We start from the raw sequence: 18697 nt of genomic DNA on the forward strand, positions 1-18697 counted from the left end.
GCAGATTGCCTTGCATGTTTTCTATATTTTCCTTGCTTTTATTGCTTTGATGGGGTTTTCTTGACTATCTTGGCCCAGTAAGAGCTTTAGTTCAAAGCTGGCCCAATTTGTGATGATGATAAAATGGAAAGAACAAAAAGGGTGGGGAAATCTATAGATTTCATAAAGGAAATATGAAGGCTAAACCTTTAAAGCATTGATTTCATTTAGAATGAAATATTTTTAGAATTATAATCCTATAATTAATTAGTTACGCATGGTTGACCGTGACATTAACAATTTATTGGTTTCTATTTCTCTAAATATAGAAATAATTATTAAAATCACCTGATTCCCTTTTTTATAATGGGTAATTTTCATAATTTATAGTAAATTCCAATATATATTTTCAGCAAAGGAAGGCTTTATAAGTGTGTCATGGTTTCCAATCTTTCTCCACAGTAATGAAGTAATCGATCACCTTGAATCACTTAGGACTTTGTCCTTTATTTTTATTGAGTTTTTTCTCGAGTTTAAGAAAGCACTCGAATTTGCTGAAGGATTCTTCGCATTTATCGTCATTCTTGATAGAAAGGCAGACTTGATTGTCCTCTGCTTTAAATTTTTTCTTTGCAACGTCCAGTATAGGAAATCGGTCGAATATGCAATTTATGAAGCACTTGACATTGTGTGTTCTAGATTTGATTTTGTACTTCATCATAATACCCATGGCATCTTTAAGTTGAACTTTGTTATCCTTTGCGCATTCATTTGCTGTTTTTACTACGCTCGGCTGCCAATAAAAATAAATTTATAAGGCTAATGTATAGGCCTATAAAATCCAACTCACTTGCGAAGTGGCCAGAACTGAGAGGCTAACTAGGAATGCAGAAATCAGCCACAGCCTCATTTTGCAGATCGTGTTTCTTTGTAACATTCAGATATCGCAGCTCGAATTTAAATAGATTCTTGTGCCTTACATTAGGCACACCTATTTATAATTTTACGGTGCTTTAACCTTAAATTCTTATACAAGGGGTTATAGAAAATTGTAAGTCAGCATGTTATAATTAGTTTCACATGGTCAACTTATTATCGATATATATAAGACCATAATTTATTAAAACCCTCTGCGGTTGCTGATCCAAATTGCGTGGATATATTTTTTTGGCTTCCCACCTACGATCCACTTGTAATCCCCTTGTTACTTTTAACAGTTGCATATTTTTTGTGCTCCTGTTGCGGTTTTTGCATTTTAAATAAATCCCATTTGCTGTCAGATGGACCTGCAGTTATCTTAATTATTTGCATGTGGCCGGCATTCGTTGTTAACAGGATGGAAATACATTGAATGCCATAACTACAAGTAAATGGCCAAAAAGTGTAACCGGGTATGGGTTTTGCCATGACCTGTCAATTCTTCAGCGGGTTTTTTCTTGTCGCGCTGTCGTCTGAACCATGGTTATAAAAAAATCGCAACAGGAACAATCTGCAGTCCTGACGCTGACAGTTATGATATGGCAGCAGGACACAAAAGAGTTGCGCAGGGAAAAAAATTGAAATTGCATTGCATTGCAATTAATCAAATGGCGAAACAGATAGCTTAATTTGTTTACGTTGTGCCCTGAAATGCAATCCGACAGAGAAACCAACTCCATTGTCCGTTAAATGTCCGTATTTTGTCCGGCGATGTCATTAGCATCCTGATTACCTCTACATTTTTAATGCGCTTTCATTTGTTTGCCCACATGTGCAAATTATCCTGGAATGCCCTTCACTTTGTCGCAATGACCGCGATTAAAAACAAATTAATTTTAAATTAATTACTCGACAAATATTCCCTGAAGCAGAATATTCTGCTTATTTTTTATGTCAATTGTCAATAGTCCAATTGGTTCTTAAGTTCTTAAAGTTTCTCTTTTAGGAAACTTGATCCGGTATGTTTTTTATTTTTAATGATCAATAATTCTTTTGGCAAAAGTCATTGCAATATAAAGATTGCTTTCATATGCAACACATATAATATTACGCAATTTTAATATATGAACCTCAAACAGCCACATATATTGCACTCTGTTTTCAGCTCTTTATCATAAAAGTTGTTTGAACAGTTTTCGCGTGCAAGGGAAATGCAATTCTCATTAACATTTCCAATTTTTGCGAAAATTTTCCGCATTGCATATGAAGTGCTGTGGGTAAGGCAAACTACATATGAACTTTGTATGAAAATAAAATATTGAATTAAGCATATACAAATGGGCCGAATGAATTTTTGGTTTGCAACACTATATTGGCATACGCGGCGTATGCGCAATATTTAGTGCACTTAAAGAGCAACCATTTGCATAATGAGGGAATCATTCCAAAACTAGTACCATCCCTAAACCACGAACACAAATAGACATAAACAAAAGTAAAAATTGCATTGGGTTGTGGTGTTTCCGCCCCGAAGAGTTGTTCAATTAATGTGTGTTGGTCCATGCGGCGTATGCGTAATGCCAAAATGCGAAATAAGGTGAAATGAATTGCGGAATGGTTTCAGTAAATAGGCGCATAATGCTTTTCTGTATTCAATGTTTATTTGGGGTCAATAAAGGGGGCTTATTGATTCCCAGGACTGCATTTTGGCAGCCAAAAGCAATTAAAATGAGTTACAAAATGTGGGTATTTTGGCTAAATGGTTAGGTATTTAAAAATACTTTTTCTGGTTAACAGGTTTTTTATCATATGAACTTTAAAATATTTTTTGTTGGCTTAAAGATTTTACTCATTTGTCCAGACTGGCAAAGACAACTAGACCCGTAGACATACAAATAAAAATCCATATAATCCCACCCTTGAAACTTAACCCCCTGCTGCCCACCACATAGTAACTACAGATATGTACATGGGTATGCCCAGCGTGAATTCAGACTCACAGTTGAGGCGTCCTTCCATATAAATCACATAAATATTCACATTCATTTTCATTTCCAACACTCTACCCCCATTTTTGTTTCATTTCGTTTTCCTGTTACCAAAGAGTCCTAGACTTACATATTCATTTTGCTCCACATTTCATTTTTTCAGCGCTCTATGTGTTTTTTTTTTGTTTCTGTGGAAAAAGCGAGTGGTGGCACTTAAAAAGTCGTTACAAGGTGCAAAAGTTTTCTATGTCAAAATATACAGCCGGCAGAGGAAGAGACAATGACACTGAAGTGTGGGAAATAGTTCTGGGAAATGGGGTTTCACAGTCGCCCACATATGTCAATGGTTTTCCAAAAAAAAAAAAGAAAATAATAAAGAGGCTCGAACGTTTCTGACCCATTTAGGAGCTCAGAGGCAGAGAGATATATCTGCCGTCAATTTGAAAGAGGAAAAAATGAAAACAAAAATTCCCATTTAATTGCCCGAAACGGAAAAATGGTAGACAAAGTTTTAAGCTTTCCAAAATTTTCCTTTGCCAAACACTGAGTACAGGTTGAGCCAGAGATGTGTGGACAAAGTTTGGACCGAAAAATTTCATAACTTTTCAATGCGGCTAATATTAGGTTACCTCAGCAAGGATTTAACTTCAATCAACCGTACACATAAACACACACATCCAAAATAGCTAGGGAAAAGTCCTTGCAATCAATTTCGAATTTCTCCTGGTCTCATTTGCTTGGGCGTAAATTACTTATGAGCCATTCATTTATTACACCTATCGACAAACTACGCAAAATTGACAGCTTAATGATTTGTTCATAACTTTGCCAATGGGTCCTTATTTATAGGAAACTTGGACGTACGTAAAGGTAAAGAGGCTGTAAATGGTAATTAGAAAAGTTGGGCTCATGTGTGTTTCACTAAGCTCTGGGGGAATTATATGAAGCCAAAAAGTTTATCGGACAAATTATATGAGAGCTTGGCTGTAATTGGATTACGGGAAATGGAATGATACGAAAGTATACTTTTGGGGTTAAAGCTTATATGTTAAAGACTTTATGTAAATAATTAAAAATTATTAATTAAAATCCTTATAAGAATATTTAGTTTTATACTCCTGGCAAAGCTGAAAAACGAAAACTTGATATATTTGCTAAATTGTGTGCTTCGATTCAGAATGATTTATTCAAATACTCTTTTGCCATCTGAAATTCTAAACCAAATTTCTTTGATGTGCAAATTTCAGCAATTTTCAAACTCAATTATCTTAATATAATTTCAAAGTTTCGTAACCAATTCTGACAATTTGAGCATAAATATTGAATATGGGCAAGCAGATAAAATGAGGGGAATGTCGGCGACCTTCACACTTTCATTGGGTTTCTAGAAGCAACATCAAATTGCCATTTCATCAATTAAGTATGCTGACAGACTTCAATTATTTATAGAGAATGAAGCCAAAAATACTGGCATGAAAGAGAAGATATCTTCAGGTATATCTATATAAATACCTGTTTGTGTATTCCTGTACATGTATGTTTTCAATCTGAGCTTGTCTGTATGAAAGTGTGTGTGGGTGGAAATTACTTTTCGGAAAATTATCATGCACATTGGCCGATGTCACATGCCACTCACACAAATGGTCTTATATGGGAAAATTCAATTTGATGCTGATGCAGTTGCGCTGCTGTTGTTGATGTCACTCGCCCGACTCATTAAGTATTAATTGTAAATTTTAATTAAAATAAACCGAAACGATTACGGACACAACAGAGGAAAGGAGACGAGATTGACCGGCAAACTTTCCTGCCTCTGATGGCCAGGTAATAATGTTTACTGATTTTATACCACCCCCTCCACTCCCTCGAGCATACACATTACCCATATAAGTATACATATATGAAAAATCCCATTAATTGCCCGGTAAAAGACCAGTCCAGTAGAGTAAAAACAATAATAAATAATACAAGATTGCGACTGCAGCAGGGAATGGCAAATGAAAAGAGCAACTGCAAGTGCAACTGAAACTGACATCTTCCACCATTCTGATTCCGGCCGACTTTGATCACTTGGTTAACGTATGACTTAAAGTGGGCGTGGCCAATCTGGGGCAGGCTTAAGTATCGACCATTACGTGATTGTTGCGGCAGTCCGATTAATTTCATATGTTGCATTAAGACATTATGACAGTCAAGGCTGGGTTTAATTCTGCTTTTGTTAACTACTCTTAAGTTGGGAAATATTATTAAGAATTGTTATAAAGAAATATTATATTTATTGAAACAATCTAAGATGTTCTTTTCTTGATGTCATTAAAATTAGTATTATGACCTTGAGTCCAGCTAAAACTTTTCTCTAACAAACAAGGGTTGTCTATAAGGCCAGTAATTTTAGATATATAAGAGGCATTATCTAGAAAACAGCCCATCAAAATCTGAATTTGGATGTAAAATTTAAACAAATAGTGCTATTTGAGGGTAGGGTTGCCTCCCTATAAGTAGGCAAAGTTCTTTGGCCATGTCTCATGTTCTTCAAAAAACATTCCCCCATTTGCATGATAGTATCCTTGCCTTTGCCCTTCTTGAACGGAATTTCCTTTTCAGATTAACCCCGATAAAGCCCCGATATGCAGGCTTTCATCATTCCTTGGGTGTGACTGAAAAATGGCCAATAAATCGCGTGTTAATAATCTGCCCCTGTGCACATGTGGGCGTGGCACATTCACACAATGAATGGCCCGGCAAACACGAGCGGAATGAATTGTATTTATTTGTGCGCCATAATTTGCTTATTTTTGTTCCACGTTGTCACGTCTGCGGGAATATTCTCACTGACCCGTAACAATTTCCGATTTTTTCCTGCGCCCACAGAAATAAAAGTTAAATAAAATACAATAAGTTATTACGGCCGATTGCGTTAATGATCATTTATGGCTGGGCGAATTTGTGGGCTTATGTAAATGGTACTTGGATGCTGTAACCCCACCTTCCTTTCTCCTTTTTTCACATGCACACAGGGACAAAGTGTCCGGAAGGGCGAGAGATTTATACTTAAGTGATGTAAATGTTTTGCCATTTGACAGTTTATTGACTTTTATGAGTTAGTTTATTATGTTCTTTTTTATTGCCCCAAAAACGGGGGGTATACGGTCGAGGGGGGTCCTGCGAAATATCCTTGTAATTGGACGCGTGTTTGGCATAAACAATGAGAATGCCATTGTGTCCAAGGTCCAAGGACACTTTGTCCTTGTCTTGGGATGTTTATGGTCCGAAAGTAATACGAGATTTGCACTAATGAATATGATAAACATATTTATGGGCCCTGGTGACAAACAAAGGTCAGCTGATAATCATCAGGAGACACCTTAACGGAGAGGAAAGCCTGAAATTATTTAACAAATGGTCTGGCCGTTAAGAGGGATTTATCTATTCAGAGGGGGTGGCAAAAGTAATTTAGAACATTAGTTCTAAGTATTAATATTTTATTTAAAAAAAGCTTTTAATTTTGTTTGCTTGATCAAAAATAATAAAAATATTTTAGTTGAAAATAAAAAAATGGAAACATTTTATTTGTATAATTACTCTAAGTCCATATTTGCGTTCATATTTAAAATATTTTTATCAGGATTATTTTTGCTATTCCCACTCTAATGGACTTAAATATACCTCGGGCAATTTATCATGTACTCACCATTCCTAACCCCTCTAAACCCAAACAATTTCATAAATTATTTCAAACCCAGATCAACATCAAAGCCATTTTATACACATTCAGTTGAATTTATTCATTTCATATTACTCATACGCACTGCTTACCAGCTAAACATTTTATTTCGTTATTTTTGGGGGCTCTTTTCTCGTTTCCCATTTCTGTTTTTCGTTTTTCACTCCAATTAAGCTAATTCAATCCATTTTCTATTATTGATTTGCTTTGCTTTCATTTAATTTGTAATCAATAATTTGGACTTCCATTTGTGGTTTGTAAAATTCATCAAAGTTTTCGGTTCGTTTCGTTTTGTGTTTACTTGTATATCGTTTTAGTTTTGTAGCTTGAACAACATTTATGTAGAGTTGGGCATTTCATAATTAACTATAAGGTAGAGTTGACAATGCATATGTATTGTATGTATCGTAAGGATTCCACGCTCTTCAAAATCGTTCATTAATAACTTCCTTAACCTTTTCTCATAAAAAACGTACAAAAAATGCGATTGATGAATGAAAGTTGGCAGCAAAAATTGGCAATAGGCTGAACAGATATCGTCTATATATAGCAAAAAGCATTACGTTTAATAATTCCCTCCTCTAAACATTCTTGGGTTAGGTTAAAGTGAATTGCACACACAAAGTTCTATCACAGAAGATACAAGAAAATAGAGAACTCAGCAGCAACAGTTAACGATGATTTGGGATGGGATTGCATTTGGTATTTGGTATTTGTCATTGGAATGGGACAAGCTCTATGTCCAGATGAAAGCCAGGATGAGAACGTATATGGGGTATAGCGACGGATTCCATCTGCATCCGGCGGCTGTGGTGAAGACCTTTACGGCACTCCAGTCACTCAATCCAGCGAGATTTCGACTGGCCGCCCTCATCAGATACGTTGTGTTTTTCTCCAGATGGGGGATAATGTATTTGTAGCCTGCAATTGATAAAAATAATAATAATACTTTTAATAAAATTAACACACTAGAAAATATACATTTTAAAGGAACATTTTTTATTTAAATCCGTGTAAGTTAAATTATTGTGTGAAGTCAATCAATAATCAATCTGCAATTTAAGTGAAAATTGCCTTATGCACAATTATGAACAAATTAAAATGGCCTAATATATTATTTAATTCTTATGTTAATATTTTCACAAAACAAAATCACAGTTTTTTTTTTTTCAAATAAAAGGATTATTAATAATTTAATTTTAGTATCAACTTGATATTTGTAGTATCGATTTTTTTTGTTTGAATAATAGTCCACCCATAAAGAAAGGATATTTAATACCGATTATATTAAAAGTATACCAGAGGCAGTGATGAAATTAAAGTATGGATTCAAGACTAATTCAAGTAATCTATACTTTACAGTTTCATATCAATATTAAAAGAGTCTAGAATTTAAATCTGTGGTATTCAGAACCCATTTCATTTCAGTTTGATACTTTAAAAAACATTTATTAAATACTCATCTTATCAGCGCCAAATCGATACTCAATAGCTTTAAATTAATGTAATATTAATGCTGTTTGGTGTAATAATTTTTTAATTTAGCATTATTTATTTATTTATATTAATATTACTTTCATTTTCCTATAATATTTATACTTTTAAGCTTACCCCCATGGAAAGAGAAGTCCCTTTGCTTGGCATAGCTCCAGTTGCCGGCGCTGAACTTGAACTCGCTTTCGCTCAGATAGGCCACCCGGTAGCCATAGATCTGCATCTCATCCGAGACGTTTGTCATCGGGGGCGTCTGAAGATCCAGCTCGAATCCGTTGGTGTAGAGCCTCTTTAGCTGGAAGCGTGTGGGACCCAGCGGTTTGGGCCCCGGTCTCAGTTTAATAACCCGCTCGAGCATTCCCAACGGATTGGCCACCTTGCACTTGTAGTCCCCGAATTGGGAGACGTTCTTCATCTGCAGCTGCAACGTGGCCCCATAGTCGGCCACGAAAATGCGGTGATTGAAGCCCACTATGCCTTTGCCGTTGTGCAACCAAGTGAAGGATGGTGGCGGCTCACCCATCGAATCGCAGCTTAAGTTCACGGCCCCGCCCACATAAGCGTACTGCACGGGTAGGGTCTCGTTGAAGGACCAGTGGGGCTTATCTGAAAGGGGTTTGAGAAAAAATATGAGAATAGCTAAAAGGTGCGAGTGCAGGGAGTCCTTTTTGAAAAAAGAAGTGAGTGTATACACAGAGAAAACTATCCAAGAACATAGTTCTTGAATTGAGAACATTGTTCTTGAATTGAGAACATTTTTCATGAATCGAGAACATTCGTTCTTAAAAACCGTGTAAGTACATTATGGTATCATTATAAGAACGAAATGGTGAGAAGAGAAAAGTTAAATTGGGTTTATTTATATTTATTTATTTTAGTATTAGTATATAATATTTATTTAGTATTTAGTATATACAATGTACTAAAATACCGCCAATTCAACTTGATTCGAGCAAAATAAAAACATTTTCAACTTAAAAATGTCGTTATATTTTTAAGAACATTTTCAACTCAGATGAGAACGTCAGAATTTTCTCTGTGTACCATTTTTTTTTGCATTTCTTGGCTGAGAAAAAGGGGTTAGCAAGAGTTTCCCCCAAAGTTATGTTCTCAGAATATGTTATATCCCACTTAGGTAAAAATAAATATCCTGAAGTTTCCATTGAAAATTGTATTTAAGTTGCCTTTTTTAATAAAAAAAGGGAACTCTTCTTGATAATTTAGATATTATTTTCTTTGAGTGTTCGCCCGCATGCCCAAAACTGTGGCCTGGTTTTGTTTGATCCTACAATCGTACATACTCCCGGAAAGATGGCAGGATATGAAAAAGGATATCTGTTGCACTTTGTCGTTGTCTGTGCTAAAATCCTGTCACTGACACCGCACACGCGTCTCCAGTAATTTTTCCTTGCTCCCCATTTAAAATAAACTGGCTAAAAAATATCTAAATACTGGAATAATGGATAATATGTATGTCAAGAAAATAACCCAAACGATGTTGACTCCTCTATCGCCTGCAGAAAGAGAAGTGCAAAAAACCAGAATAATCAAATCAGAAGAACGATACATTTTTGTCTTTCTCTTGCTTTCATCTTCAACTTCCTTTTAAAAAAATATCAACAAGAAATGGTCTCAACCTTGACTCAAGGAACGGATAGCAAAGAAATACAAAACAATGGATCGGGAAATTGAATCACCCTCTGCTGCGATTTCCATTTTTCTCGCTTTTCTTGCCTTTCTGCAAACTTTTTTTGCATCAGGGAAAGTCTTTTCGCATTGGTTGAATGAAGGTTTGCTAGATAATAAAAGTATCTATAAAGGAAACTCTTAAGTTTCAATTAATTTAAAGAAGCTTTTCACACCCGATACTTAAAGAGTAATAGAGAATATTGTATTCGTCGAAAAGGTAGAAGGAAGCGTTTCAGACCTTATGAAGTATCTATAAGTGTCTATCTAGCCATGAATCTCTGAAACTATAAAAGCTAGAAAGTTGGTATTAGGCATACAAAAAACGTAAGACTGTCTGCCTCCCATATTTTTGAATATTTTGTATCAGTGTAAATTGAAATTGATTTTATTGATCTTAACTAAATGCTGAGAGTCCTACCAATCGCCTTATTATTTTAAAAGTTATGATTAACTAAAATATATGGGCTTTGGCCCATGGTCATTGGTACCGCTGTCCTCTTGTTTCTAATGTATCTTCCATTAGGGAATGTATAGCCCCTGCAGTCTTTATGATTACTCTATTATTAGCCCTACCAAATTATATGGCAACCAAAAGCAATTAAGTTTCCATACTGGCCATTAGCTCATGTGCTGCCCACTGTAAATTGTATGCTGCCCAAGGACATTGGAGTCCACCACCCTTTATTCCATTGAGCACCAGCTAATAGAACATTTTAGCATTTCGTCGTTGTCCCAGTGTCCTTGGTGTCCTTGTCGCCATCGTCGCCGATGCGGGTCATTGAAGTTTATAGCTGAGAATCCTATGCAAACCTATATATTGCCGCATTTGCAGCATTTCAACTGCTGCCCCTGTTTCTGTTTCTATCCGGAATTCCCTTTCTGGGGGTTACTGATGGGCAGCAAATTAGTTTCGGTTTCCATTCGTCTGCCGTTTGCCTTCCAGTTGCCAGCTGCCCCACGGATTGCTTCGCTTGGGTGGCTCTAGCTGCACTACGAAAAAAGTGGATCTCTAGGGGTCTTAATAGGTTATCAAAAAAAATTTATTATATGCTGTTACTTTAAACTCAGAACAATATACCATTTTCTAGGTATTCAATTTGATATGATAAAAAATATACTTTACTTATTTAGTTACCTCATGTTTACTTTAGCTCGAGTTTCTCAATAAATAATATCAAATGGTCCTCGTCAAGTAAATATAATTAAAATTTATAATTTACAACATTTATTTACCACACATTTTAGTTATGCATCAATTTTGTTCCCAGTGTGCTAAAGTTGAATTGTGCCAAAATTCGACCGGTAGTCATTAGTAAAATTTTGACGGCAACTCAAATTGGACGAGGAGCTTAGGAAGCTGGACGAGGAGCTCGGATGAAGTTGACCAAGCTTCTAAATATTTGGCTCGCCTGGTGTGGGTTTGTTTATGAAGCCATATGTTCCGATATCGATGGGAGGACCTTTGCAGTGTTAGTATTACAAATGACTCTCAGAAGACCAGTTTTTCGGTTGGCAAACACCAGAAATTATTGGATTGTAATAAACTAACTTTTTCTCGTGTGAGGAATTTTAAAATGTGAAACCGTTTCCGTTTTTGAAGTAAAAATGGGGGGGTTAATATGGTATGAAATACATTGTTTAATAAATCAACATTATTTTAGAAACATTGAGGAAGTACATTCATTGCAGATCCCCTGGCATTTCCCTGGATTCTCAAATTCCCATGGAATCCGTATTGCTTTTGATTCGAATCCCCTGCCATTCCAAGCTTCGTAAGTCGGGTAATATGTTTATTAGGAAATTTGCATCAATAATTTGCATTTCCCAGCCACTTGACCCTGACATCCGGTAGGAATTCGCCACTCAGTGCTGTGGGGATAACTTCAATAAGGATTTTGCTCGCAACTGGAAATCTCATTAAAGCCAACGAAGCATGTTCACTTCCCAGGGGGAAAAATTGGAGGGTCTTAAACAACTTTAAGCTGCCATCAGCAAAAAGATTGTGTTGCCCAGTATCCTTACAGAAAACTAAAAAAGGGGGACTGTAGCCAAATGCAATTGCCAACAAGTGGGGTGCAAAATAAATTCCCGATTAAATATTATCGAGTGTGTGCGTCCAGCAGACCAGGGAAAAACTATGTACAGATGGAGTGGGACAATGACACTTACGCTGTATCCTTAGCAATATCGTTATTTGATCGGAGTCCGAAAAAGTCGGTGTTATACGCATGGCCCGACATGTGTACTCCCCGGCATCCGCCTGGCTCACATTCCTGATGTACAGACCGTTGGTCAGGCGATTGTGCTTCGACGAGTTTACAGCTGCAAGCAAAGCAAAGACAAGGGGAGTTTGGTCAGAATGGAAGGGAATATACTTAGTTGCATGGCTAACAAGCTTGCCATGCCAGCGGCTTCGAGTGCACGATGAAAACTAAGCTAAATAAATCTTGGTAAATAATCTGTGATTTAACAAGATATTTATTTAGAAATAAGCTTTAGATATGTTAGAATTTTGAAAAATATTATATTCTAATTGCTTGTATATATCTAAATTGGATCTTAATTAAAATATAATGATGTGAGCTACACAAATCAGTAGGGTTTTGAAGTTGTAGGTGCCTAAAAGTATGCAGTGAATAAAAGAAAGTCGTCATTCTGAAGGAATTCATTCTACTTTTGAGTTTAAAATATATTGTTGCATACTTTTGGGCTGCCAAAAATGAATTAAAAAGTGATTTAGATACCCCAGTCATTTGTGTGGCACTTATTAATATAAATATATCATAAGAGATTAAAAATCAATAATTTTCTTGCTTAAATATTTAATGAGTGATTCTACAAAAAATATAAATTTTAATTGGTTCCCTTTTCAATTATTTACATTAAATATTCCGAAATTAGGTAATCTTTGGCTTATATTAATAGAAATTCTACACATATTCGTACAAAACGATGATCTTAGTTTTTCCGAGTGCCAACTTACTGTTTATATATTCGCCATTGTAATGCCAGGAGACTTCCGGGGCGGGCATTCCCTCCACAAAGCAATTGACCAGCGCATCGCGTCCCTCGCGCACCGATTGCACCAGCTCCGTCTTCCCAAATGAGATTTTCTCTGCGGGTCAAGTCGATTGGGAAATGGAAAATGGTTAGGGGAAGAGGGTTGGCAAAGGGGTGCGTTGTTCAAATTCCGTGTGTAAATATGCAGGCATGATAGCCCCCCTGCCTCATCGATATGTACAGTGTATATAAAACTAACCAGCTTCTTTGCTGCTTCTGTTTACTTGGTCTCTCTTTGATTGGTAAGTTGACAGATTGTGTGCGAGTTCATCGAGTTACTTTAAATGTGGCTTGGTAAAGCACTCATTGTGATTCGTAAATACATTAAATGATTTGTCAAACGGAAATTGGTCTGGAACTTTGTGCAAAAAGTGGTCAACAGGATTGTGGCAAGCGTTTAAATTGCAATGCAGATGCCAAACGAAATTTGATGTTTTTGTAAGCCTTATTGTCAGAACCAATATTTAAAGATTCTTTAAATAAAAAATTGTGAAGGTGTTGTTTACTCGGACTTTTTGATGCAAAATATAAACCCAGAGTTCATAGATTAAATCTAAACTTTGTAGCTATCAAAAATGTTTAAGAAAATAGGTGAACTTTTTCTATTTTCTCAGAAATTGGCTGACTTACTAAAACAAAGTCCACATCACAACTGAGAAAGCAAGTAAACAGATCCTGCTGCACATTTTACGACCCCGTTTCTTTTATGCTTTTCAGGTCCCCAAAGCTGAAGTCAACTTACGATTTACGAGCAGCTCGAAGGAGGCCAAATATTCACGTTCAACATTCACATTCCGATTCCCATTCCTATTCCCGTTCACCTCGCAGGTCCAGTTTCCCCTGTCCTCCAGTGCGATGTGCTCGAAAACTAAGGCCAGATGTCCTTAAACAAAGGATAAAAACAGAGAGAAATAAGGTATGAGCTGTTCCATGAAATAATAGAATTTAATTCCTTAAATTAAGAACTAATTTACATATTTTATTTAAAAAGTTTCCTTACTGCGTCATAAACCTAACGTTTTAATGGACTTTAAGCAGTTTTTATTTGATTTTTATTTATAGCATTAAACATATATTTTTTTCCTAGTTATTCTTGCTAAACCATATTATTAAACTGATATTTATTTTACTCGTTTTTAAAGTCACTTATTATTTATGTTCATCCTGTTCGTATGGTTACTTGGGCCCTCTTTATAGCTTCCTGTGCTAGGAATGATTTAATAAGCCTGCCATTATTCATATCCAGGTCGTTCCAGCTTAACTTTCTCTTTGTGCATAGTGCATGGAGATAGTCAGTGACTTTATTCACTCAGGGGCTGGGTCATTACTTCACCACTTACCCGTCGTCTTCTTCTCGATGTGGACGCGTCCCTTGGTGTTCTCACGGGTCTGTCCGCGTGGATCACGCCACTTGGTGTCGATATCCTTTTGTACTGTCTGGCAGTAGATGATGAAGGACTCATTTACAAAATGCGTTTGCGATGGCGTCGACGGCAGCAGGCTGAGGGGGGGCGTGGGCGGAGTGGCGGAGGGCGGGATGCCAATGCCACTCCCCCCGATGCTGGTTCTGTCCATCTGGCCAAGGATTGCAGCTGCAAAGGGGGCAGAAGGGGTTCGCTTTTTGAATTAAATTTATTACATTCCCATGGGGTTGTTGGGGGTGGTATCGCCATCTCAAAATATAATCGTAATTCATATAGACAGCTTCTCACTTTTTCCTTTGGACTTAAACCTACTTTTTGTATTTGTTTCGCCTTGCATTTAATTAGCTTTGCGAGTGAACGAATGGCTCTGTATATATATATTTTGATTTCTTATGAAATATTCAAGGCATCCCCTTTGAGACCCTAACCCCGCCTTTTTGAATTGCAGTTTTAATGGAAATTCTTATCTTGCATTTTTATAAATATAACATAACAAAGGAATGGGAATGATAAAGTCAGCATTAAGGCATCAAAGGAACATTGCAGTACATTTTAAGGAAAAACTTGTTATTTATCAGAAGAGCTTAGCTTTTAAACATTATTTTTATTTAAAGTTATATCCTTTTAGCTTTTCTTTTTAAAACTATTTGTGTAACAACTATCAGGTATTTTTTTTTCGTTTCATACCAGAACATTCTTTCAACACTTTAATATTGCTTTTTAAATTCAATTTACCATTTCCTTTTATCATCACTCGCTATTGCTTACATACTAGGCAATGATTTCATCATCTCTTTTTATGACGGGTCCCAGAGCGGCAAATTCCTCAATTCCCCAACACGCGAATTTTTTTCGCCCAGCAAACAAAACCCTTTTACCCCTCCCTTGGAATGCTTAGCTTTAGCCGGCTAAAATTTCAGACAAACAATTCGATTGCTTTGATACAGACAAAATTAAAAATAAATGTCCAAAACTATTTGCAATAGGGATAAGCTTGCTTTACAATATTTTGTTTGTAATTACTGTTTTTCAACATGCTGTTGACGGCTAGCTAAAATAATTATTGGTAATTGAATCTATGAGAGGTAGAAACGAAATTTATTTGAAATTTAATCTGCAGAGAGTCTCATATTTTTCTAACTAAAAGTTTTTTAGAAATATTTCTCTCATGCTTTGAAACCAAACTAAACATCAAAAAGCATTAGCAAATGCAATTTAATTGGTTGCAATGATATTTAATACCGAGATTTCATATGTGCGTTTTTATAGTTGTACATTCAACGGATTATCCCTATTGTTAAGTTCTTAATAAATAAAAAATGCGTACAATCAATTATAAATAATATTTTAAAGAGGCTACTAACAAAATATAACCAATTGAATTGCTTTATTTAATCTTTCATCCATTTGTGCTTTTTTCAACTCAATCAATAAACTCTTTTCCTTTGCCTTTTGAAATATGTACTCAGCCTAGAGAGCAGCAAATCCATCAAATTGAATTTAATAATATTTTATTTGATAGGTAGGGTATGTGTGTGTGTGGCAAATGTTGAAGTGAATTCAATAAAAATTCAAATTTGCCTTTTCGAATTCGTAAGCAATATAGAAGCGCACACATAAATGGAGGTAAAGTTTCTGCAATTGGATTGTTAAGGTTTGGGCTCCTTTGTGTGCTGCATATCAATCAAGTTCAAGATGATGAGGGGGCAAAAGGATGGGGGTAAGTGGAACTGGTGAGTTTATATAATTCTAACATTGTAAACTGAATTTATTAAGCAGAAAATTTCTTTGAGTTTTTTCATGCTTGAAAAAGAATTGTACCTTGTTTGTATTGTGCAAATAAATGCATTTTTGACTAAATCTTTCCAATAAACTTGTAACAAACTTGCGACAACATTGAACATAGTTTTTTTTGATTTGGTTCTTTTGCATAGAATGAGATTTTATTTAAATAACAGGCGAAAATATAATATTGAATAATAATTTTTATATTTACATAGAATGCGACTAGCACATAGTAAATTTAATTTATGATTAAGTTCTTCAACTACAACCTTTAAAAAGGAGTTTCACATGGAAGGTGCCATACGACCTTATGAAAATCATACGAAATACGAACATACTTTTAAAAAAGGCTTGGTTATTTTTTGGCATTCAATAAATATTAAAAATTTCTCAGATATTTTATCAAAGTAAGTAAGGTAAGTAACCGAGTTTGATAAGCATCAGATGAGATTCTTTCCCCCATGGAATCTCTTAAGCCTTGTACTTCTTGTTAGTTTTTTCCAGAGATATTTTCCAGTCTATTTAATAACTTGTTTCTTTTTCTTGACACACTTCAAAGCTTGTCAAGTGGCTTGAGTTGGGCACATCCCCATTTTACCCCAACCTCCTGGTATTTCTTTGCCATAATGAATGCCTAAGCATGATTCCCATGGAACGTTTCATCTTCGAGAGTCACATGGCCATGGGCTAATTTGGGTGAAGGTTCCATCGACTCTGACAAAACGCTCACACATGGCTTAGCATCACTTAGGTGCGATGCATAGGCATCTTCATTTTCCTCTGGCGCCTAACATTTTCCGTTGCACACTTTTAGGCCGAGAGCGCAATGGGCGTATGTGTAATATTTCCATGGCACATTGCGTAGCCGCAGAAGATAAAAAAATGTATGTTTGGTCAGAGACAAGAGCAGTTTGTAGAAAAGAAGAAAAAAAAGGAAAGTTTGCCAAAAGAAATGTTTTCCTTTGAGAGGTTGATTCCGCTACATTTGAAAGCAGATTTGTGGCAGCCAGAAAAGAAGCAAATATTTGTCTTAGTTGGATGAGCACAGGCAACGGCAAAGTCTAAGAAGAAATGAAAATATAACGAGTAAAAAACATAAATATACCCTGCAGAAGAACATTGTTTATTTTAACTAAAGTTTGAAATAATTTAAATTAATAATTTAGTAAACGAAGAAAAAATTAAAACTTAAATAATAAAATCATCTCTGTTTTAAATTTTGTAGTCATCTGGTCATTGTCTTCGCCTTTATGCATTTCTTGTAAAATCATATTATCTTTGAGCATTTAAAATAATTAATTGTACTTTTGGCACTCATCAAATATTTAGCTCATTAAGAAATTCTGATAAAATGCATAGTTAACAAAAATACCATTAAAACTATTTGAATGATTCAAAACAAAAGATTAATATATTAAAATCGTCTCCAAGTGTTTAAAATTTTGTATTCATCTTGTAAATATCTTTGCCATTATGCATTTCTAGCAAAATTATCATATCTTTAAGCATCTAAAATGTTTAATTGTTCTTTTGGCATTCATAAAATATTTAGCTCATTATGAAATTCTGAAAGAAATCCGCAAAACTCAGCGAACTCCCATAAATACGAGCACAAAGGAGTGCCAAAAGTTGTGCCAAAACAAATGAACTCATTTGGCATTCAGCTACGAATTTCATTATTATGAAAACAAAGAGAGCAGGAAAACAAAGTGCAAGTTGAATCAAATATATTTTTGTCCAGAGTGTTTGTTCTAAAGCGTTTCTACTACTCAACGTGGGAAAAATTAAATCCTTTTTGGATCCAAGATTATCCTACCATTTTGTGAGAGAAGTAGCAGAAGCAGAGAGCTGAGTGCAATCAGCGTATCCATAGCTCAGCGGGAATATCCTTTATTTGGCTATAATCCTTAATGGTTAATTTCACTAATTCTCTTCTAATTATGTTTTTTTTCGCAGTAAGTTAATAGCACGTTGGGTGAGTTTTTCAGTTAATTACGAGGCTGTTCACTTGAGGGATAATGGCACATGACTGAGCCGCTCATGTGTCACGCGTGGCCGGAAAAGCGGCAACAACACTTTCACTTTTGGCCAGGATAATGGCATGACATCATCATCATCCAGCTCAGGGCCAACATTTTTGCTTTATATCTTTTCTTTTTGGATGGCTATTTTGTTTTGTGGCTCTTGGCCTGCCGGCTCTTCCTTTTATCGTTTTTTTTTTGTATCTTCTTCTTAAGCACTAGCACTTGAGGAAGCACTCGGATCGTTGGAGGAGGAAGCCACCGGTGGGCGGTGGGTGGAGGATACCGTCGTAGGTTGACATATCCGGCAAAATATATCCTGCCAACGATTTGCCACGATTTCACGTTCAACTCTCGCGCTCTACTTGGCTGACATTCGAAGCAGTAGCCGCCGCTGGGGAATCCCCTGATCCATTTCAGGCGAACGTCGAGATTCGACTGAAAGTGCACCGCAGGACATTCGGCATCCACGGCGGATGCTCGACGAAGTTCGATTGCGAGTGCGGATACGAATGACTTCACCAGTAAACGCGAGTCCTTCGATTTTTGCAGCCGCGCTCACGTTCGAACCGTTGCGAAATCAGAAAGTACACTGAAGTCATCGCTCGTCCTGTC

At 36.1% G+C, this 18697-nt stretch overlaps 2 protein-coding genes across 2 annotated transcripts; both read right to left on the reverse strand.

The window, feature by feature from the left end:
• Positions 1-362: 362 nt before the first annotated feature.
• On the reverse strand, positions 363-941 carry LOC119547672 (general odorant-binding protein 56a). Its single transcript, XM_037854630.1, has 2 exons — positions 830-941; positions 363-772 (listed from the first exon to the last, which is right to left on the reverse strand). The coding sequence occupies exons 1-2, from the start codon at positions 914-916 to the stop codon at positions 467-469; spliced, it is 393 nt and encodes a 130-aa protein (XP_037710558.1). The 5' UTR covers positions 917-941; the 3' UTR covers positions 363-466.
• Positions 942-6887: 5946 nt separating this feature from the next.
• Positions 6888-18658, reverse strand: LOC119547999 (neural cell adhesion molecule 2). Its single transcript, XM_037855058.1, has 7 exons — positions 17878-18658; positions 14193-14444; positions 13595-13735; positions 12776-12907; positions 11962-12114; positions 8221-8709; positions 6888-7530 (listed from the first exon to the last, which is right to left on the reverse strand). Exons 1-7 carry the CDS (start codon positions 17930-17932, stop codon positions 7346-7348), a joined length of 1407 nt encoding a protein of 468 aa, XP_037710986.1. The 5' UTR covers positions 17933-18658; the 3' UTR covers positions 6888-7345.
• Positions 18659-18697: the final 39 nt, after the last annotated feature.

This window comes from Drosophila subpulchrella, chromosome 2L (assembly GCF_014743375.2).
Source record: "Drosophila subpulchrella strain 33 F10 #4 breed RU33 chromosome 2L, RU_Dsub_v1.1 Primary Assembly, whole genome shotgun sequence".
NCBI lineage: Eukaryota > Metazoa > Arthropoda > Insecta > Diptera > Drosophilidae > Drosophila > Drosophila subpulchrella.